The sequence below is a fragment of the Lethenteron reissneri genome, chromosome 27 (assembly GCF_015708825.2).
Source record: "Lethenteron reissneri isolate LAM-NWPU_2019-01 chromosome 27, ASM1570882v1, whole genome shotgun sequence".
NCBI classification, from domain to species: Eukaryota; Metazoa; Chordata; class Hyperoartia; order Petromyzontiformes; family Petromyzontidae; genus Lethenteron; species Lethenteron reissneri.
In genome coordinates this window covers 2,729,640-2,753,267 of record NC_083805.1, presented here as the reverse complement: position 1 = coordinate 2,753,267, position 23,628 = coordinate 2,729,640, and the positions used below count along the sequence as shown (strand labels likewise).

Below are 23,628 nucleotides of genomic sequence, written 5' to 3'. Positions count from 1 at the left end.
AAAAGTATAAGTAAAAAAATCGACAAAATAATGTTTGTCGGCCCTCTCTCCATCCACCGCTGGATGAAGGCCTCCCAATGGCGTGTCAGTCACGGGAATGATTTTACTACGCTTCGTCATGCTGCTCAGTGTGGGTCGCTGATTGGTGGGGGGGTAAACCCAGCACTGATGTTTGATGTGGCCAGGAATCGAACTCGGGTCGCCTGCTTTACAGCATGGTGCGCTAACCAATTACTATCCACGACTAATATCAGTGGCCAGGAATTGAACTCGGGTAAAATCGTGGCTACTGAGATTCGCGATGGCCCAAACATCATTGAACCCTGTGGCCAGGAATTGGTTTAAAAAAAAAACATGGCCAGAAATATACCCGAGTTCAATTCCTGGCCACGGCTAAAAACCATTGTCGAGTGATATCAGAACGAGTTCCACGCCTTCACCGCCGTGAGCGACGTGGCATGTGGACACGTTCTTCCGTCGGTGGATTGAGGATGGATGGACAAGAAGAGATCGTGGAATAAATACCGGTCCTGTGGCGAATGCCAGGGTTGGTGGCACAGCAGCGTTGTGGGGTGGTAGGCAGCATCATGGAGTGTCGTTCCTGTTCTCAACGGAGACCCCGGGTTAAAGCGCTGCAGAAAACGTGCAATGAAAAGTCATTTATAATCGTGTATAGAACCTGACGCAATTTGAGGATAATTAGGGATAATTAGTCACAATTAAATATTTACATTTTAATGGAGATTAATATTTTAGCAAAATGCATTTTATATGAGCTTGAGTACAAAGGCACATGGATTCGTACTGGCCAGGAAATGGGTCCAATTTCCCATTCAAAATCTGACATGAGAGGTGGGGGTGATTTTACAAGTCACAGAGAAGCATCATGGGACAGCACCACAACAATGTGATGTCAGGCAGCATTTAAATGCGATGGCATTTCAAGACGCTGCATGGACGCATTGGGCATCGTTATTTCATGAGAGAGGTGGTCAGTCAGAGGCAGCAGAACACAAAGGGAGGTCTTGAGTCTCGGCTTGAAAAGGGGCAAGGGACTCGACGGCACGAATGGCTGGGGGAAGGGAGATCCAGACTGTAGGGGCAGCGGAGGACAATGAGTGACGCCCTACCGAGCGAAGTTTAAGCGCGGGGCTTGGATAGAACGCATTGATGGTGGTGGGGTAAACCGTAGGTACCCTGCACTGGGTCGGATACCCAGGAAATATTTCCGCTTGGCACACCACATCCTACATACCTCTTCTCTCCGTAGCGATGGCCACTAACCACATTACACCGGCTCCAACCTACCGCCAGCAACTCGGATCACATTCGGCCAGAAAATTTTCCCCGCACACAAGGCCCCCCTGCGGTGGCGTGCGGTCACAACGAAGGCGCGAGCCGTCGGCGGGCTCCGAACTTCTAGATCAGTGCGGCCGTTGCACACGAGCCGGCCCACACCCCCGTGCGCCCTCACCACCAACACCACCAACACCACCAGCACCGCCGCCGCTCACCGCCGCTCACCGCCAACGCCTCCGCGCACCACCAGCGCCTTTATTATCAGCCCTCCGACTGATTAGTTCTCATCACAGATTAACTGTGCAGCTCATTAGGGCCAGCAGTGTTCCCAGGGATTAGCGGGATTTGAGGGCACACCAGGTTGCATGGTTTTTATTTCGCGGGACGGCCGGCCGTGATTTTATTTGTTGTCTTAATCCCGTGTGGTGCTGCCGAATTGGTGTCTCGGTGGCGAGGGACTTGCCCCCCCCCACCACCCACCCCCCCCCCCCACCACCCCCACCAGTCCCTCACCCCAGTGAGCCACTCTGCCGACCGCCCACTCGGGCGATGGGTCACGCGCGTTCTCCGAGTCGGTGGTGGAAATTCCACATTCCTCTGGCAGGGACTGGTTTCCGATAGACATCCGCTGGTTATATTCCCACAGTCACCATTGCCATAATCGACAGTATCAGAAGCAGCAGTAGCCATTATCTACCCACTGCTGGATGAAGGCCTCCCCAATCCATCCCATCTCTTATGGCCTTGCGATGCAATAATCCATCGCGCACCTGCAGATGATTTTATCGCTCCATCTCCGCTGCGGTGGTTCTAATGATGGGTACGTTTACCCTCCTTTGGCTCCCGCTCCAATATTAGTCTCCACCTCTGGCCATCATCCCTCCCAGCGATGTGTCCCACCCAAGGCCATATTGAATATGATGCCATTAGCGTATTTTGAACTTCTTTCTCACCGTACATAACCAACCGTGCTAACCAATGTTGTCTGCGTACGTTGTCTGATGCATACATTCCTCTCTTTCTGTCTCTCAATACCACGTTCTGAACCAACGCCGTATGCACAACAATGTCGAGACGATATGTCGTAAATCGCAATAATATTTAGCTGATTTTTGTTATTGCCGTGACGTGGGTACGTTTTGGGCATTAGGCCGTCCAGATATCTCATCGGGTTATTAAGCAAAGAGCCATTTGTTGGTGATGAAGCTCTAGAAGTATTGCCACCGACTCCCCACCGGTGCGTGGATCAGACCGCTCCTTAACTTAAACATAGACTTTTGTAGCCAACATGATGATCCATATTTGTTTTTTGGTTCCGTCACCTCGTAGTTTTTATGCAAGATTTCTCGTCAATTACCCTCCACCAGCCGACAAGATTGTCACCTGTTAAAGGACATCATCATTCGATACGCGGCCAACGTCTCGATCGACTTTTCAATTCAACATCACCGTACGACGGAGTTCCACCAACGCGCCGCTTTGAGCGCAGCTACGGTGGTGTGACCCTAACCCACATTTTTTTTTATATCTCATCGTATATCGGCGACGAAACGTAGCACCGTAGCGTGACATTTCGCTCCCAGCAGAGCTTATCCATGTCGATCGTTCACCCGGACATTGCCTGCGCTGCCACGGCAGCCACTCCGGAACTCGCGTTCACCGGGAGTCTGTGGGTGGCGCTCGTCCGACGTATGTTCAACTTCTTTCGCACCGTACATAGCCAACCGTGCTAATCGATGACGGCTGTCTCCGCGTCGTCCGTGTCCCGGGCCTTCCGCCCGCCGGCAGAGTACGTGCTGAGCTGCCCCGTGCCGGGGAAGCCGGCGTTCGGCGAGGTGTACGTGAGCGGCCTGCACCCCGGCGGCAAGGCCTACTTCCACTGCAAGGCCGGCTACCAGCTGCGTGGCCAAAGCATCCTCACCTGCGTCAACAGCACCCACCCGGGCTGGGACGCCACTGAACCCCTGTGCTTAGGTGAGAGGGGAGCACCCCGCACGACCCCTCGCCCCCCACCCCACCCACCTACTCGCTCGATTAATCGTCGCACGCTTTCTCACCCCATCGTTTCATTGCTCACTCGCTATATGACGGTGTCGTTCATTGCTTATCACTTCCTTACTCGCTCAATCGATCACTCACTCTCTCGATCACTCGCCCACTCGCCCCCATCGCTCAATCACCCCGGAGTGCCGTTTGAATTTGATTGGCTCCATCATCTGCCCCCGTGCCGTGCGCAGCGATGTGCGGTGGCCTCATCCGGAACGCGTCCGTGGGGCGCATCCTCTCGCCCAACTTCCCGGCCAACTACACCAACAACCTGACGTGCGTGTGGCTCATCGAGGCACCCGACGGCCAGCGGCTGCACCTGCACTTCGAGAAGCTCGCCCTGGCCGAAGACGACGACAGGTCGGTAATCTTGACGACGGCGAAGATGCCCTCGCGTCGTCCCGCACATCCTCCTCTTGTCTGCACGCATCGTCGGGTGATGCGCGAACCGTCCACGGTAGTCTTGAGAGGGAGGTGGATATTGCAGCACCGTTCCTCGAACACACACGGGAGATGAGCGCTCGAGCAGACCACACGCTGAACAGAAGTAGATGGCCAGTGGACCGTATCGTTGCTCATCCTGCTTCGCGTCTAACATTTTTATTTAAAGTTTTGTCTGACATTGAGTCACTCCTCCACCCCCCACTACCCTCCTCCACGTCTCCCCACACCCCTAACCTCACCTCCCCCGCAGGCTGATCGTGCGCAACGGGAACACGTCGAGCGCCGTGCCGCTCTACGACTCGTACGAGACGGAGTACTTCCCCGGCGAGGGCGTCATCAGCACGAGTCGCTACTTCCGCCTGGAGCTCACGACCGACAACGTCGGCACGGCACCGGGATTCGCCGTGCGATACGAAGGTCCGGCACTCGCCGCGGTGCGGCAAGGGGCGAGGGGAGCCCCCACCCCCCCCCCCCCCCGCGATCCCCCCCTCCACCCCCCCTCCACCCTCCCCCTCCAACCCCCCCTCCACTTCCCCCACCTCCACCCCCCACCTCCACCCCCCACCTCCACCCCCACCCTTCCACCAATCCATTTGCGTTTCGCTCGTCCATTCGCAGCAGCGTCGGATGGAGAGCGTTTTGACCCCTCTCGGTCGGTCGCTCTGCAGGTGCCCGCCTCGATTGCATGGCGTCACAGTCCATCGTGGGCCCAGGCCACGACATGCGGCTCGTTTGGTACCACCTGGAACGGTAAAGCTTGTGCCAACAGTCTTTAAACCGCCAATACAAGTCCAATGGTGCAGTAACAATATATAATAATCGTGTCATCACATCATCAACTTTTGGTAGCCATGAACTGCTATCCCCGCATAATTGCCACCACCTGCGGTACTACATTACACTGTGGCTCGTGGACCGTCGAGGGTTATCTTTGAATCTTAATCACAACGACAATGGCCTTGTTGCTTTATCCAGGAAGGCCTTACTCTGAATCTCAAGGCATTTATTCTAGGAAGGTTCTGCTTAGTTGGGATGCGTTCACTTGTATGAATGTGCATGCGTGTGCATGTGTGTATTTGTGTGAGCACGCGCGTTTGTGCGCTTCCGTTCACGTGTGTGTGTGTATGTGTGCTTGCTAACAGCACTTGCCCCAACAGTCTGTTGAGGCTATACGGGGGGGATCTTTGTACATGTGTGGTGGAGAGCGGTGGTGCATTGGTTAGCGCATTGCACTGCGAAGGTTGTGGAGGGGGGGAGGGTTTACCCAGCCCATCGTTTCTCTCGCCTCCCCCCGCCATAAGAACGTGGAACTTCCACCACTGGCTCTGCAGGGCTGTAAACGTGATCACACCAAGACCTCAAAGTTCAATTGAGCAAGAAATCGCTTTGACTTTCGCCTTGACCTCGGTGCCCGGTGATCCACAAAATTACTTAATTCGAACCGCTGTTCCTCCTTTCATCAGAACCCTTTCCTATTTGGCGTTTTTTTTTTTGCCATATCCACCTCGCCGCTGTTCACGAACAGCTCCGGGGGGGCTCACGGCTTCACGGTGCGCGTTGACTCGGAGCCAATTAACAAACGCTCGCTCGCGCACACACGTGAGCGAGCGAGCGAGCGAGCGCGCCATCTGATCGGCGTCTCCATCGCGCCCACTTAATAATGCATTTGGGGGGGGGGGGGGGAGGGATTCTTTATTTATTTTTTTTGGAGCCGCTCTTGATTTCGCCAGCGTCAGGTCCCCGTAATCGCCCATCGATTCTCGGCTCGTTGATTAATGCGCCGAGAGGGCGGCGACCTACGAACCTCAATTAATCACCGGCCTACTTGTGTCTTCTCACATCCCACCGATCAACCCCATCCACCCCATCCACCCCATCCACCCCATCCACGCGATCCACCCGATCCACCCAATCCACCCCATCCACGCGATCCACCCAATCCACCCCATCTACCCGATCCACCCAATTTACCCCATCCACGCGATCCACCCAATCCACCCCATCTACCCGATCCACTCAATTCACCCCATCCACGTGATCCACCCAATCCACCCCATCTACCCGATCCACCCAATTTACCCCATCCACGCGATCCACCCAATCCACCCCATCTACCCGATCCACCCAATTCACCCCATCCACACGATCCACCCAATCCACCCCATCTACCCGATCCACCCAATCCACCCCATCCACGCGATCCACCCGATCCACCCCATCTACCCGATCCACCCGATTCACCCCATCCACCCGATTCACGCGATCCACCCAATCCACCCCATCCACGCGATCCACCTAATCCACCCCATCCACCCGATCCACCCGATTCACCCCATCCACCCAATCCACCCCATCCACCCCATCCACCCGACCCACCCCATCCACCCCATCTACCCGATCCACCCGATTCACCCCATCCACCCGATTCACGCGATCCACCCAATCCACCCCATCCACCCCATCCACCCGACCCACCCCATCTACCCCATCCACCCGACCCACCCAATCCACCCGTGGTGCTGCTGCTGCCCCATTAGCCGGGGGGGGGGGGGGTGGGTGGGGAGCGGGCGGGGAAAGTCTCTTAATGCAAAAATTGTTTTTGCAAGAGGATCCCACCCCATTCGTTTCGATTCATAGACTCCTCGTTAGGTGACCAAAGAGATAGGTGGACCACAACTAATTTAAAAGTGTAGTTAAATGAGAGGTGCAGAAAAAACTGAGAGATGAGAGAGTTTAGTTCGCTCGTTTATGCTAATTGTCTCGTTTATGCTCATTGGTTTGTTTACGTGTATCTGGCTCGTGGACGTTTGTGGTGTCCTGGTGTGTGTATTGCACGTTGTGTGTGTGTGTGATCTGGTGTGTGTGGCATGTTGTGTGTGTGATGTCTGGTGTGTGTGTGGGACGTCGTGTGTCTGTGTGTGACACCTCGTGTGTCTGTGTGTGGCACCTCGTGTGTGTGTCTGTGACACCTCGTGTGTCTGTGTGTGACACCTCGTGTGTCTGTGTGTGACACCTCGTGTGTGTCTGTGTGTGACACCTCGTGTGTGTGTGCGTGTGTGGCAAGTTGTGTAAACATTCATCTGGGGCCTCTTCAGCTGCTTGGTGCCCAAAGCTTTTGCTGGGTTCTGCTCATGCCCAGTGCCGCCACTGTGCCTTGCCACCGTCCATCGCACTCCACCAGTCACCTCGACGCCAATCCGTGTTGGGTTTTTTTTCTTCTCCCTCTGATTTCCCCCTCCGGTCCTCCGGCCATCGTGCGATCGTTTCTGCCTTCGCTGCAGCGTTCGAACGCGGCCGCTGCTACGAGCCGTACATCCAGTACGGCAACTACAGCAGCTCGGACCCGCTCTACTCGGTGGGCACCCTGGTGGAGTTTGCGTGCCACCCCGGCTACACGCTGGAGCAAGGAACCCCCGTCAGCGAGTGCCTGGACATCCGCGAGCCCTACTGGAACCAGACTGAGCCCATCTGCCGTGGTGCGTGATTTCGGCCGATTTGCCGGCTACTTTGACGCCTTCCCCTAATTTGTTTAGACAACAAACAAGGAATACAAATGAATGCACGTGCGTGGTTTGAAGTTACCCACCTCGCCTGGTATGCAGGAGGCCGTGGGTTCGATCCCGTCCCTGACGCCTGCTGCTGCTGTATATTTGGAGTTTGCGTGTCTCTCTCTCCCCGTGGTCACCTGGATTTTTCTGCGGGTCTGCGATACATTTCCACGTGATAATCGACTTGGTTGAGCTATCATTTGCGGCCAAGTCGGTTCTGAAAAAGAGATTAATAGTACAGTCGGCCTTACCTGGTGCGAAAGAAGCGCAACATTTACAGAGAGTACATACACGCGACGATTTCTGCTGTAACACTTTCCAAGCCGACGGGTCATTTCTTGTTGGGGCAGTATTCAGTCAGCAGTGGTCCAGCGGTTCCAACCATCTGCCAACATTGGTCAAACGTTCCATGTTTACTGTTTTTTGTCCGATGCTTTGATCAGTTTGACCGTTTGGCCATCGGGCAAGCCACTTCGTGGGTTGAAAACTTTGCGAGAAAGTTTCTGTTCGTATCGATTGATCTTCGCTGGAGTTGCGTTATTGCCTCCCCGTTCCGGAGGGGCCGACGCAATGAATACATCGTGCATCCAAGCGTAGATGGAAAATGTTCGAAAGTAATAATAATAATTTACAGCCGTTTGACAGCCCAGTGCAGGGTCGGTCGTGGGAGGTTGACTGATTGATCATACTTCACCACGGTGGTCAGGGTGAGCTGGTGGAGGTGTTGAGGGGGGGGGGCTCTACTGGTTCAGTTATCACTCGCCAGTGATGTGAGCCCTGGTCAGGAATTAAACTCGGGTCACCAGGTTCATAGTCCACTGCGTTAACCACCACTCCACCACAAATGTTTTTTAAAACATTTTTTTATGAAATAACCCCCAGCAATTTCACGAATTGTAAAAATCAGGGATCGCAATTCACATAATCGGTAAACAATAGATATTTAATATTCTTGGTTCTTTCGGTAAAGAAAGAACCAAGAATATAAATAGATATTTTACTCAACGAATTGGTGAATCGTTGCGTACTTAGGCCCAACAATTCGTCAATTAGCATCAGATCCTCCGCTCCCAGCATACACATAGAAGGGTATTGTGCGGAAGAATCGATCACTTCTGACTCGTGTATGCGTATGAATTTTCTCAGCCGCGGACAGAGAGTAGATTCGTACGGCCGTAGATCGTTCGCGCACCACAAGGGCAAACTGCATTGATCCGTGACCCCCAAATCACAACAATTTATCGCGTCGTGGAAGTGCTGGAATCGTTAACGGAGCCATTTCTCCCGCCGTCGCAGTGATCCCCACCCCATCGCCCCGCGGGGTCGCCCGCCTTGACGTTATCGCGCCGCCCCCCTACCCGGGGGCCTTCCCCTCGGTGGCCAACCTCTCTGGCTGCCACGCCAATGCCTATCTCGGTCGGTTGTTGGCAGTTTGTAAAAAATAAAATGTTGCCCCGTGTTGGCTCGGTGTGGGGGGGGGGGGGGGAGCAGTGGTTCGCGCACCGCGCTACAGAGCTGCGCATCCGAGTTCGACACACGTCTGTGGCTAATCTCACTCGGTTGCTGAGCGATTCTTGAACCGCTCCTGGGGCCCCTTTGCCCCTCGTTAAACAAAAATCTCCATTGGGCAGCATGGTGAAGTATGGTCAAACGTCCCCCACAGCTGACATGGTATGGGGTGGAGGGTGGGCGCATTCATCCAACAGTAGGTTGACAATGTGCTGCAAACTGTTTAATTGTTTTTGTCGTCATTTAAATTTGGTCTTGACACGTGCGAGGTCCGTGTGGGTACCCATGTCTCCCTCATAAGGGAGCTCCTGTACCTCTACTTAACTCTATGAATGCGCGTTGAACTTCTTTCGCGCCGTACGTAGCCAACCGCGCTAATCGGAGGTGCAGGGAAAGGAAAATAAACTAAAAGCGCAAATAGCAGTGTTGTCACACAACTGCCTAACGATAGGAAATAGCGGCACTAATTTGTTCTATTTTATATTGGTGTCAAAGCAATAATGAGATGTTTATCGCGTGATCGTATATTTTTAATTGTCAGGCAAATTAAGTGCAAAAACCAGATTTAGTACGATGGAGTCTTTTTTCCTATTTGTACAATCATTTGGTGACCCGGGCTGGAACCATGAGCTTATCACTGCACTGGAGAAACCTGGCGGGCCGATAGCTGGATTCCATCCCCAGAATCTTAGCAGTGCCGGTTCGGCGCCGTGACCTCTGAGCCTCTGACCCCTAACCCCCAATACTCTTTCAGGGGCGCCAATGAGAATGGGGTGACGACGCGTTCGCTGGTTGAAGAAAACATACTGATCTTTACGCGAGCGGGAGCCACTCGAGTCGGAGAGAGCGACACTTGGAGCTCGCAACAGTTTATTTTTTCATGAAGCAGGTTTTCACTGGAGATTGCGCGCGTGTGTGTATGTGCAAAGTCCCATCGGTGAGCTCCTCCGGCAGGCAAGGCTGCGTTGGCTGGGTCGTGTAGCCCGCATGCCCAGCCACCGCATGCCGAAACAGCTTTTGTTTGGCCGGATCGAGGGGGCTAAACGGGCGCGGCACGGGCTAGAGAAGAGATGGAGTGATGTGGTACAGGAAGACGTGGAGCTGAGTGGACTTGCCAATGACTGGTACCAGCGGTGTCAAGATCGGCCTCTGTGGAGGAGGCTCGTGAAGGACGCTGCTGGGCAGTTGGAGGCAGTCGCCCTCCAACAACAACGGAGGGCGGAGGAGCGACGCTCACAACAACGAGCGGAACGCCGGGTGGCTAAAGCACAGCAAGTTGGCACAGTAGGGGGCACAGGTGGTGCATCAACCAGTCATCTCGGTCATCTCAGTCAGTCCACCCGTGGCACCTGGGTCTGCCCCGTGACCTCCTGCCAGCGGGTGCTCGACACTTCACGTGGCCTCAAGGTGCACATGTCCTGGCACAAGCGTCGTGGTGATGTGACCGCCACTTAGTGGCGAATGGTGGTTGTGTGTGTGTGCGTGCGGTCGTGTAGCGTAGCGATTAGCGAGCTGCAAACCCGGCGACCCGGGGGTTCGATTCCCGCTCATGGCCAACAACAGTGACGATTATCTGAACCGGTCCTGGGACTCCCCAAGCTCGACTCACCCTCAAATGAGTACGCTGTGTAAAAACATCGCCATTGGGGAGACAAAGGCGGACGTGTGTGACGCTGGCCACCCCCACCCCCTTGTGTGCCGTTCCAGCCTTCGTAGGTGCTCACTAACGGCACTTGCCTGAACAGTCCGTGAAGGCTAGACGGGGGATCTTTGTCTGTGTGTGTGCGTGCACAGCGCTGTGTGGCGGCGACGTCACCGGGTCGCACGGAATCATCCTCTCCCCCAACTACCCCGACATCTACGACGAGGGCCAGGACTGCATCTGGGGCGTGCGTGTGCGCGAGGGGCGGCGCATCCTGCTGGAGATACAGCTGTGAGCACGCGCACACGTGGTTCACGCACACGCTCACGTGGTTCACACACACACACGCTCACGTGGTTCACCCACACGCTCACGTGGTTCACACACACACACACGCTCACGTGGTTCACACAAATGCACACTCACACACACTCACGTGGTTCACACACACGCTCACGTGGTTTGCACACACACACGCTCACGTGGTTCACACAAATGCACACTCACACACTCACGTGGTTCACACACACACACGCTCACGTGGTTCACACACACACACACGCTCACGTGGTTCACACAAATGGACACTCACACACACTCACGTGGTTCACACACACACACGCTCACGTGGTTCACACACACACACGCTCACGTGGTTCACACACACACACGCTCACGTGGTTCACACACACACACACGCTCACGTGGTTCACACACACACGCTCACGTGGTTCACACACACACACACGCTCACGTGGTTCACACACACACACACTCACGTGGTTCACGCACACGCTCACGTGGTTCACGCACACACGTGGTTCACACACACACACGCTCACGTGGTTCACACACACACACACGCTCACGTGGTTCACACACACACACACGCTCACGTGGTTCACACACACACACGCTGACGTGGTTCACACACACACACACACGCTCACGTGGTTCACACACACACACGCTCACGTGGTTAACACACACACACACGCTCACGTGGTTCACGCACACACGTGGTTCACACACACAGCGGCAGCAGCAGCATGAGCAACAGCGTTAGCAGTAGAGGCAGCAGTAGCAGCAGCAGCATGAGCAACAGCGTTAGCAGTAGAGGCAGCAGTAGCAGCAGCAGCATGAGCAACAGCGTTAGCAGTAGTAGCAGCAGTAGCAGGTCCGTGCAGCGACAGCCCCTCGTCTTGTTTCACTTCATTTGGCTTTTTTTTTTGCTTCATTTTTTGCCAAATAAAAGCCAAATTGAAGCTGGCACCACCGGGGCCCCCGAGCGATGGTGGAATTGAGAGGCTTCGATCCGGCCACGCTCGTCTAATTGCAGTCTGGGTTCGACCTCACATAATGGATGCGCGGACCTGAGCCGAATTATAGCAATTCGGCTCGTCTGCAGGGTAGCCAGTCCCTGCCCCGCACCGCCCAGAATCGCGTCTCCCAGCCGCCGCATCATCGGTGTTTCATTATCTGCGTAAAACGTTGATCAGGCTTTTGGTTAAAGTCCGTACAATTTGGAATTGGCATCGATCGATTTTCTTTTCTGTAGAGGGTTTCATGGTCCTTGCGCGTGCGCGTGTGTGCGCACGTGCGTGTATGTGCGCGGGTGCGCGTGTGTGTGCGCACGTGCGCGTGTGTGTTCGTGCACGTGCTTGTTGATCTTGAGCTCGTTTTGATGCCAAAATGTGGGTGGGGAGCGGAGCCGTCTCCTGCGCGTCGCGCTGGGCGTCTTTTTGTCCCCAGTGTCATTCGCCGTTTTCTTCTGACTGCGCTGTCATCGTCGTCGTGGGACGAAGCGTCCGTTCCGGAGCCGAGCGCTTATTTCCTTGGTTGTTGACAATATTTCACGACGTGGAAAATCGCACAGATTTATATTTTATGAAGTGGAACTGCGTTGAGCGAGCCGCACGGTTCGTCAATTAAACGCCGTCGTTTTTTTGCGGACGGATATTTACGGCTGTGAAACTGCTGTTGAACTTTTTGTGCACCAACCACGCTAATCGGGGGTGCCGCGGGGTGGGGGGGGGGGAAGGACAACAAACTAAACACAAAAAGCAGTCGGAAAGAAATTAGTTTTCAATCTAGATTTAAAAGTGCATAGCTTCAGTGGCTTCCAACGGCAAAGCCCCTTTAGTGGTCGGCCAAGTAGGGGAATTGGAATCTGAAAACCAGATGCGAACCCAGGTGATCAGTGGTTGCCGGCTCCATGTCTCCAACCTCTAGCCCACCTGGCCACCACGTGCCTTTGTCTTGACGACCGAGTTGTACCGCAGTGGAAAAATGAAAAAACGAAAGAAACAAAGGAAAAACATTAATAAAAACGTCCGAATTCATGATGGTCATAAATTACATTTGAAAAATCCCTTGACCATCAAAGTTTATTTCATCCGCGTGATGAATCCGACGACAATGCCGCGCTCGGACTGCGAGAGGAATGTTAATCGCCCTGACGTGGCTTCAAAAACAAGGCAATAAACACAAAATGGCATCGGGTGACCAGGAGGCTCAGAGGTCCGAGCGCTGAGCTGGCACCGTTGAGTTTCTGTGTTTAAATCGCAGGCAGCCAGCCGCCTTGAATTAAACCAGAATCACCGTGGATATAATTTTACTCAATTGCAGCCGCGGAAATGTATACACCGGCTTGACTGTCGTGCGACGAACGTTACTCGCTGAAGCGTGGCAGGTGGTAGAGTTCTGTGTAAACCAACGGTCGCTCGAAGGGATCTCGGAGGCAGCTCTGTGAAATCCGCTTCCGTGTGTCATTCTCCAACGTGAACGTGTTCGGCATTGCCTACGCCAGAGATGCGAATGGATTATTTTGTCCCGTGAAACGGTGCTGGTCGTACATTCGATCTAAAATTGGGAGGGAAAAAACCGATATATATTGTTTTAAAATTACTTTAGTTGTATGATTTACTTATAATCGTGTGCCCTCTGCCCACACGCCCGCCCCCCGTAGGCTGGACATCGGCAGCACGGACTCGGTGACGATCTTCGACGGCGACGACCTGACGTCGCGGGCCCTGGGACAGTACGCCGGCACGCACCACCGCTTCCGCGTCTTCACCACGGGCTCTGAGGTCACGGTGCAGTTCCTGTCCGACCCCGCGGGGCCCATCCCCGGCAGGGGTCGTGGCTTCGTCGTCCACTACTCCGGTGAGAGCCGCCGCCGCCTCGCCCGGGGGCAGTCCAGCGGACGGACGCACGCCGGCGCCTGTCGGGCGACGCGGCCGCGTTGCGGGGGGAGCGTGGCGGGGGGAGCGTGGCGGGGGGAGCATGGTGGGGGGAGTGTGGCGGGGGGAGCGTGGCGGGGGGAGCTCAGAGGTAGCTCCGCGGTATCCGCTTTCGTCGGGCCGTTTTCTTACACCGGAGCGTCGCGGCCAGCCGGCCGACCGCTCGGCAAAAGATCAAAGCGGATGCGTCGACCGTGTGGCGTGACGCCCCGGAACACAATTGGAAGAAAAAAAATTGGGAGAAATGTTTTGAATGGTGAAACAAAAATTCTATGAAACGTGTTGCGGCCACGTTGCTGGCATCCCCGATCATCGTTTACAGCTCAGGGCCACGAAGAGTTGGGGTGCAGATGGGGCAGATAGATGGGGCGGTTTTCCATCCAAGGGGATCTCAGAGAAGTCTTCTCATGTAATTTGTTTCCCCCCGGGGCCTCCAACATCCTTTCCGAGGCCCTAGGAAAGACTGGAGGAAGGGTAGTGGCTGCAGCTCTAAATTCACCTTCTCGCCCTACCAACCGGCCCGTCAACCTGCCCGCCCATTTACCACGCAGTACCTCGGCCATCGACATTCTCAATCGCAATGCTATCCGTGACCCGCATTATCATTTATTTATTTCTACGTGACCACACCCCCCCACTTACTCGCCCTTTTTACCCCCCCCCCCCCACCCTTTACCTTACTTTGCACACGCAGAGGTCGTGCGTAACGACACGTGCTCGCCGTTGCCCGACGTGACGCACGGCTGGAAGACGCTGTCTCACGCTGAGCCGATTCGCGGCACGGTGGCCACGTACCAGTGCGAGCCGGGCTACGACATCCTGGGCACCGACATTCTCATGTGCCAGTGGGACCTCTCCTGGAGCACCGACCCGCCCTCCTGCCAGCGCGGTGAGTGGCGGTGGTGGCGGCGCTGGCGGCGGCGGTGGATAACCGGTGCGGCGCACGACGGCCGACGGTAAACCGGCGCTCGCCTGACTTTACAAAGTCGGCTCGTCGAGGAATCTGTCGTACCTCGGCAACGGGGGTCAAAGGTTATGTCGGTGTTCCTCGCCGGTTGCTGCGTTCGGGATGCCGCCCCGACTCCTGGAAGCCGTGCGGACTAACGCCATCGCGGCCGGGCGTGGTCCTGAAAACACCACCCTCTCCTCGTGCGCCATGCCGGCCTTCGTTGGTGCTCGCTCACAGCACTTGCCCCCATCGCCCAATAATGTTAAACAGGGAATCTGGACTATTGTGTCAGGTTGGCCTATAATGAGTATCTGGTGCCAATTAACATGAGCATTGGGCGTGGTACTGGCCCTAGCGGTGGTGCCGGGCGGTGGTGACTCAATATCTGCTAATTGCCCTGGCAATTTAATTGTGAATCCTTGCAGTCACGAAAGTTTCAAATCTAGAATTTAATTGTGACCGCTCGTATCGGCAACTTCGTGCACGTGAAGATTCTTCTGCAGTGAGAATTGCAACCGGGGCTGGTGGGTTGGACGTTCCTGGAAATGTGTAAAAGCCTCCTTTCATTGCGTCTGCAGGTCGTTGTTGTTCCCCCTCGCACGTTCATTGTTTTAGTATTGACGCACGAGGTTCCCACGGCCATCCCAGCCCAGGTTGCCTCACCCACCGCGGTCTACCCCACCACGGTCTAACCCACCGCGTTCTAACCCACCTGCGTTCTAACCCACCACGGTCTACCCCACCACAGCCGAGACCACCAACACTGTAATTCAATGCCAAGGCAATCCACCCCCAACTTCACCAAAGGCTCTCGCAGCCTAGCCATGCACAGGCAATTTTTGCCCCACAGTCTAGCCCAGCATCAGCTTACGACGCAGTCATTCGTTTGAGGATCCGCACAGCTGATATTACGAGGAGCGGAGGTGGGGAGCGGAAGCAACCCAGACGCTCTGATGGCATCCACCCCCCCCCCCCCCCACCAGCTTCCGCTTCCCCCATACTCTCTAGCGGAAAGCGCCCGGTAGCGGCAGAGTCATTTATATTCATTAAGCTCGTCGCGCCCCTGCTGATGCGCGCGGCCTTGCGACGGTATTGAGCACGACGGCGCGGCCCACGGCTCTCGGCGACGCCCCGGTGATCATCATGGCCCGTGGCCGTCCCATTGCCGATTGTTACCGAACGCACGACACTGGGACGGGCGGGCGGGGTGCGGGGAAGTGGGGGGTGATGGGCGGTGGCCAAATTGCCCAGAACTTGCGAGACACAATCCCAAAGCAATAAGTAATATTTGCGAAAATTAAAATGTGTTTTTGCCTTGACAGTTGCCCGCCGGCTTCCATGCCGCTAATTAATGAAGAACCTCCCATCACTCGCACGCGTGTCTGTGTGTGATTTATCTGAACTTTTTGCTTGAATTTTTACCACAATTATAATATGTAGATATGTTTTTGTTTTTCTCTCTACGAGTACTATAACGTCATCATCAGCCGGGATCAGTCCACTGTTGGATGAAGGCCTCCCCTCAGCCATTTCCATCATTCACGGTCCAGCGCTGCAGCAGTCAGGAAGCCACTGGATGCTACGCACTTTAAAATCTAGATTTCAAACTGATATTTGTTTTTAGTTTGTCCTTTCCACACACTTCCGACTAGCCCGGTCGGCTACGTACGGTGCGAAAGAAGTTCTACATACGTACGACAGTGTACCCCGGTACGCGCCCGCACACGAGCCGATCCCATCGCTCCACCTCCACGATGGACGTCCTCCCCTCTCGTCCCAGCCCTCCGCTCTCAGCTCGCGCGTCGCCGACATCCCCTCCAAACCTAATAAACAAAGCGCTGCCATGCAACAAACCAACGGGGACACGGTCACGACACCCCCCCCCCCACTCCTAGCCACCTGCTCACACCTCTTCGCTTTCTGTTCTCCTGCCCCCCCCTCCCCCGTCCCCCGAGCAGTGCAGTACTGCTCGGACCCCGGCGTGACGGAGCACGGCCGGCGCGTGCTCTCCGACTCGCGCTTCCTCGTCAGCTCCACCGTGCAGTACGGCTGCGACCGTGGCTACCAGATGGAGGGCGGCTCACTGCTCACGTGCCACGCGCGCGACACCGGCAGCCCCAAGTGGAGCGCGCCGGCGCCGCGATGCGTCCGTGAGTGGCGCGCCCGGCTCGGGCTTCGGCTCGGCTCCCGGCAGCGAGATGTTAACTACCTCGTCCTGGTATATAGGAGGTCATGGGTTCGATCCCGGACCCTTGACACCTGCTGTATATTTGGAGTTTGCGTGTTCTCTCTCTTCTCCATGTGGTCGCGTGGATTTTTTCTCCGGTTTTTCCCCCCACATTTAGAACCAACGTAGCGTTTAGAGTATTTGGCTGAGATAAGTTTCCACGTGATCAGCCACTTCGTTGAGCTTTTATTTGTGGCCAGATCGCTTCTGAAAAAGAGCTACATAGCTCAGTGGGCCTTACATGGCAAAATAAATAAAATACTAATTTTAGTTTTATTATATTTTTCGTGTGTTATGTGAATTGGTTGTCGGTGTTGCCATCTACTGGACTTGTTTATTCGTTCACTGGACTTGTGTGTGTGGGGGGAGAGATTTTGCGACGGGAGCACGCAGCGCCACATTCCCTTCCCCAGCCCGCTAACCCACAGCGGGTGGTGGTGGCTTCGCACGCGGCCTGTAACCCAGCGCTGCGTAGACACCGAGAGTTGGTGGACTCCCGTACGTTCAATACGTAAGGGACAGAGCGCTGCTCCCTCGCCGCACACATTTTGGGTTTTCTCCGGGCGCTCCGGTTTTCCTTTCCTCCCACGTGTGAACGCTCGTTAATTAGCCAAAAACATGCGAATATGTCGAGGACCCCAGAGCTTTAAGAAACTGTTGGTAACGCCCGCTCCTTGCCGCGCGTGGCTGCTGCTGCCGCTGCCACATTCCTGTCAACCCCTTGTCAGTGCCCTACCTTGTTACAGACCAATTCAGACCTGATTGGTCACCCCGTGCTCTTATAAATCTCAACGTTCATCCTACAAAGGGAGAAATACAAACAAATAAACAAAAAAGTATTTTTTTGCCCGTATTGAAACGGCCGTACGCCGTATGGACCTGAAAACTAAATACGGGGTAAAATTAACTAAATTTCCCTGTACAAGAATACGGGGTAAGCCGTATATGGGTTGACAGCGATGCTGCCGCCTTCCCAGCTTGTCTGGGGTTCTTCCTCCTCCTCGTGCCGTCGAGTCCGCTCGCTTGCGTCTCTACGAGAGCAACGAGCGAATGCCGTGTTGCAAGTCGACATCGTTATCGTCGCTTCGTTTTAGCTCTCTCTGCTTCGCCGGAGGAGATGCCGAGAAAATATTTCTTTTTTTTCCGCCGCTTAAACCTCCAGTTCAAATTGACTACAAAAAATGTCGGTTAAGCCGTAACAAAAAAATTTGCCACGGTGACACTGGCAGAGCCAGGGCCGAAGGGGAGACATTGGTGTTATTATGCGGCGTTGTATTGCATGGTAGTGTATCTTATTGCATTGCCTTGGTATTATTCCATTGCACGGTATTCATTGCATAGATATTGCCTGACATTGTATTGCCTTACATTGTAGTGTATGGTGTCGTATAGTATAGTATGGTATCGTATCACACGATATTGCAGTACGGGATATCGTTGTGGCATGACCCTTGGAGTAGTTGGGAGCTCCGCCAGCGATGCCCTCACTCCGTGGTGCCCTCTCTCGTGGTGCCGCCCGTCACTTCGCCACTCCCAAGCCACGCGCCTCGTAAATCGTTTCGTTCCCGCGGGCATCCGTTCCCACGTCCTTTATTAGCGTAATTGCCTCCAATTAGTCGAGCATGCCTCATTGGCATTGATTGTTGCGAAACTGTGCTGATGTGAAATCCATCACAACCACGGCCCCCAGGCTGGGAGACTTGGGGGGTGCTCGGGATTTTATTCGGAGTGATAATAATAACGACAGCGTACAGCTCTTTTGTAAATCTACTGCTGGATGAGGGTATCCCCTCCCCCACCCCCTGCCCCCAACGTGATTGTGATAGTCATGGGGGTTATTCGATCATACTTTACCACACGAGATCCCGTGCGAGTTGGTGGGAGGCATGGGGGAATATAGCAGGAGCGTAGAAGTACGGTACAACGATCGATGTTGCTTCACTGCCCTCTGCCTGCTGCCCACTGGATTGTCCATGGTACTCACCCACCCAAACACAATCAGAATCTTTATTTATCCTGGAGGAATCCGATGAGCTATGAAGCTCAGTATGGGCGGGTCGGCACTACCCAGGCTCATAAGAATAGTGAACGAATTATTCGGTGACTGTGGTGTGCAAGCACACGTGACAACATCTCAATACATTCATCAATAACACTGCTGCCTTTAAAAGGCCACATTTTTGCCAGTGGCCCTTCTTCACAGCCCCGAGAGAAGCCAGAGAAGTAGACGGATGACAGTGTTGTTCTTCATCCAGGAGAGCCTCACTGGCCCCATGTGGAAGTGAAACCAGAACGCCTGGAAAAAAACTCATCACAAATACGAGGGGATACCACTCAAAAGAGCCATCGCACTTACCATCTCTTGGCCGTGTATATCGCAGCCCGGCTAGCCTCAGAGTTTCACCCACACGTGCGTGCCAGTGTGCCCTGCGGCCGGCGGCTGCGCGGTGGCACGCACACGAACCCCGGCCACCCAAGTTCGATTCGCGCTCCCAGCCAATATCAGCGGCGCATATCTCGGCCTGTCCTGGGGCTCTCCCCTAGGTCGACTCGATCTTAACCGAGTACCCGGTGCGGTGTGTTGAAGCGTCAGCGCTGGGGAGACATGAGCGGTCGGGGCGTGGGTGCTGACCACACACCGCCTCGTGCGCCGTGGCGACCTTCATAGGTGCTCGCTCGCTAACAGCGCTGGCGCCAGCAGCCCATTAAGACTGTTTTGCCGGGGGGGGGGGGGATCCGTTGTCTCTGTCGTGCGGGCAGCCGAGGTGTTCGACCCGTGTGTGAACCCCGGCATGCCGGAGAACGGATACCAGCTGCTGTACAAGCAGCTGTACCAGCCGGGCGAGCTGCTGCGCTTCTCCTGCCTGGACGGCTTCCAGCTGGTGGGCGACGTGAGCGTGCGCTGCCTGCCCGGCCACCCGTCCCGCTGGAGCGGCTCGGCCCCCAAGTGCCAGGGTAGGTGCAGCGCACACGAGCGCAGATGCCACACGTGCCGAGTCGACACACGCACTCTCCTCACACGTTAACAGCAACAACCACCGTGTTGCCACGAAGTGGCGGTGATGTCACCATGGCGCTTGTGCCAGCACCTTGAGGCCACGTGAAGTATCGAAGACTCGCTGACAGGAGGTCATGGGACAGATCCGGGTACCATGGGTTGAGCGAGATGACTGGTAGATGCACCAGCTGTGCTCCCTGCTGTGACAAATGGCTCCGTTTTAGCCACCTGACAGCTCCGCTCATCCACCCTCCTTTGTTGTTGAAGGGCAACTGCCTCCAACTACCCAATAGCATCCTTCACGAGCCTCCACTATAGGGGCCAATCTTGACACCATTGGTACCACTCATCAGCAACCGCACACAGCTCCATATCCTCCCATACCACATCAGCCCATCTCTTCTCTAGCCCATGTGCCACGCCCGTTCAGCCCCCTCTATCCAGCCAAACAGAAGCTGCTTGGGTCATGTAGCCCGCGTGCCCAGCCACCGCAACCCAGGATGGATCGTAGGCACACGCACACACACGCATAGCAAATAGATACACGGGCTGCTGAGCCGGCACTGCTGAGAACCTCGGGTTCAAATGTCAGGCTCCCCGCGCCTGCAATGAAATCGAGTTCCCCTCTTCCAATCGCACGCATCCCCTCTTGCCTAGGGCAAAGAACACGGGGGGGGGGGGGGGCTGCCTTTTGTAATGTTCCATTTTCAGAGCACAGTGGTGGCGACGACGATGTTGATGATAATGCCTCTTCGAGTTGTATTTCCGATTCAATGTAATTGAAGGATCCTGACGAGTGTTGTGTTATTGTGTTCAGTGGCATACACGGAGCACCACACTGACCCGAAATCTGAAGGTAATGAAGTTTTTGAATTACCCAGGGGGGGTTCGCTCGGGCGGCGGACGCACGGGTTCTGGGTTGTCAGCGGTCGGCCGCGGCTGTGCTCCTTGCCTGCGTGTTCACGCGTTCGTTCGCTGCGTGCGTGCGCGGGCGGTAATTTGCATGCGGCCTGGAGCTCGTGCCGTCTCGACTCCGGTGTATTAACGAGGGCGCCGTTTGTCGCCTGCATTAATTCCTATCCTCGCCCTCTTGCTCCCCCCCCCCCCCCCCACCATCAACCGACCGACCCTCTCTTCATCGCACCGTCTCCACCAATTCGCCCCTCGCCTCTTCGCTCCCCGGCGCTACCACCGTTCCCCCCTCGGGTTCTTTCCCCCCCCCCCCCGACCCTCCAACACCCCCCCCCCCTCCCACACCTCCCCACAGTTGCCAAGACGAGCGAATCGGGGGTGCAGAAGCCCGGCCGTGACATCGTGGTGGCCATCACCATCCCCGTGGTCATCGTGGGTCTGCTCATCGGAGGGATTTACGTTTACTTCACCAAGTGAGTGAATGCATTTCGGATGCCCAAGGGGAATTTATTTCCACAGCCAGCTCTGTTTCGTCCTGTTATATGGCGATGCCCTCCTGTAGGGGGGTCGTGTTTGCAGTTCACACACACGAAAACATAGATGCACAATGTGCTGTGTCTGCTGCCATCTGGTGGCCACATCTGGAAAAGTCAAATACTGCACTAAAGGACCAGGATCATTCATTACCCATTCTAAAAATATTTTTTGCCGCTGACCTTGTTTACATAGTTCATTCTAAAAAAAAGTTGCGGGCTGCAGGTCGGCTTACGTTTGCACACAGCACGGCTGTGAAAGCGTTATTGACAATTGTGAATCAGCTCTTAGATGTCCTTGTGCTCACCGAGAGTGACGTCGTCGCCTGACGCAACAGAAGTGACGGCGCACGCGGTGCCGTTTTCTGCGACGTCACGCGTTCGCATCAATCGCAAAACAACAACAAAATCATCCATTGCGTTTTAACGTCCCGACTGCCTGCGTTGCTTTCGAACTTCTCTGAAAATCGTCCCACGGCCAATCATCATCCCGCAACCCCATCCGTGGCGATGCCGCACCGATTAACATGCCAATCACTCCGAAAAACTATCCTGATCGGCGGCAGCAGTGTCAACAAATCTTCATTCATTTATTTTCTCACCACGGTTGCCGAGGAGGGCCCCCCACACCCCCCCCAAAAAAATACACACCCAAGCAACCAGCAACAAACAGCACCGCCGAAGGTAATTCGCTCCACGTGTCTTTAATTGCAGGCTGCGCGGGAAGTCGTCCCTACGCGTGCCGCTCACGAGCTCGCACTCCTACGCTCGCCTCCCAGACGAGGCCGTCTTCGACAATCCCATCTACGAGATCGGAGTGAGTGCACGACGACCATTCTCCTCCTCCTATTCCACCAAACGGCTCACCCCCCGCCCCCGCCGCCCCCCAATGGAGGAGGGGTGGCAGGGCCAATGGCAAATATGCACCACGTCTGTAGGAGGGGCTGCACGCTCGTGTGCATCATAACACATTCCTGCGGAGGGAGCTGGTAGGAACGTTGGGTTGCTCGGTCAATGGCCAGGGTCAACGGCGGCGTGGTGTATTCCGCAAATATGCCCGACTGTGAGGGCGGGCACAAGCCGGCGTGAGTAGGTTAAACGTTGAGTTTTATAAGGGCACCACGGGGTGACCAGCCCCTCCCCACCCAGCCACACCCCCCACCCAGCCCCACCCCTCCCACCCCCCCACCCAGCCCCACCCTCCCCACCCAGCCCCTCCCCACCCTCCCCTCCCCACCCAGCCCCTCCCTGCACGACGGACGGACGGACACAATAATCCCCTGTGGGCTGGTGTAACCAGGAGGTTCTTACCAGTATGAGTCGTAGGTAATAAGCCAGGTGCTCGCAAACATGGGGGATTCTGAACGCTTCCATCTGGATGGAAGAAGTTCACGTGGAAAATCCACGTTCCAATTATTCAATTAACCCAACCTCGTTCGAAGCGAGAGACTGACCAAACCCGGCGCGGAGTATTTAGCCTCGGTCGCACCGGAGCCACGAGCTTCCACCTCGAGATGACCAGTCCGTGCAGCGCACATGTAGGGTGGCTTTTTATTCTTTGCAGATGCGCGTGCACACGCACGCCCACACGTGCGTGCGTGCGTGTAGTAGGGGGCACAGCTAGTGCATCTGTCAGTCATCTCAGTCAGTCAAACCCATGGCACCTGGGTCTGCCCCGTGACCTCCTGCCAGCGAGCCTTCGGCACTTCACGTGGCCTCAGAGAGCACCTGGCCTGGCACAGGCGCCGTGGTGACGATACCGCCGAGTAATGGCGAATGGCGGTTGTTGTTGTTGCGTGCATGTGTGCATGCGCGCGTGTGCTGCTGTTGCATTTGTCTTGTTGTTTCCCATCTCATGCTGTGGATGTCGCCCATTCCCAGGAGGCTTCAAAGCGACTGCCGCTCAGTTTCGTCCATCTGTAGTGCGTGCCCCCCCCCACCCACCAATCAGTGAGTGTCGTGACGGGAGACGTTGCCATAACCCATTCCCCCCAACCCTCGCGCACACCGCCGCCTTCCCACACCGTGAGTAACACCTCCCATCGCCGCCGATTGTCGCCATTGCGGTGATCCCCCCCCCCCCCCCCCAGAACCACATCGTTCCTTTACATAAATGTGGATGTCTTGCCCACAGTGGGGCTGTAGCCACGTGTGTGGAGGGCCCGGGCTGTGGAATCCAAAACCCCTCCCCCCCCGACCCACTGATGCTACTTCATGATCAAACTGTCACAGAAAACTTGGTCTCGGTTCTGAATTGGGGTAATTTTTTTTACCGAAAC

At 55.4% G+C, this 23,628-nt stretch overlaps 1 protein-coding gene across 2 annotated transcripts in view; it reads left to right on the top strand.

Moving 5' to 3' along the window:
• Positions 1-23,628, top strand: part of LOC133348355 (seizure protein 6 homolog) — a 75,616-nt gene that overhangs the window by 48,739 nt on the left and 3,249 nt on the right. The window contains exons 5-17 of one of the 2 annotated variants that reach the window (XM_061561106.1): positions 3,088-3,273; positions 3,537-3,705; positions 4,040-4,206; positions 7,071-7,265; positions 10,641-10,779; positions 13,457-13,653; positions 14,425-14,619; positions 16,638-16,829; positions 19,667-19,861; positions 20,722-20,760; positions 21,172-21,289; positions 22,064-22,166; positions 23,231-23,309. In XM_061561106.1, coding sequence (XP_061417090.1) covers positions 3,088-3,273; positions 3,537-3,705; positions 4,040-4,206; positions 7,071-7,265; positions 10,641-10,779; positions 13,457-13,653; positions 14,425-14,619; positions 16,638-16,829; positions 19,667-19,861; positions 20,722-20,760; positions 21,172-21,289; positions 22,064-22,166; positions 23,231-23,272 — 1,937 coding nt within the window. In that variant the 3' untranslated portion in view covers positions 23,273-23,309. Of the gene's footprint in view, positions 1-3,087; positions 3,274-3,536; positions 3,706-4,039; positions 4,207-7,070; positions 7,266-10,640; positions 10,780-13,456; positions 13,654-14,424; positions 14,620-16,637; positions 16,830-19,666; positions 19,862-20,721; positions 20,761-21,171; positions 21,290-22,063; positions 22,167-23,230; positions 23,310-23,628 lie in introns of those variants that run through there. The other variant, XM_061561107.1, reaches the window with a different exon arrangement.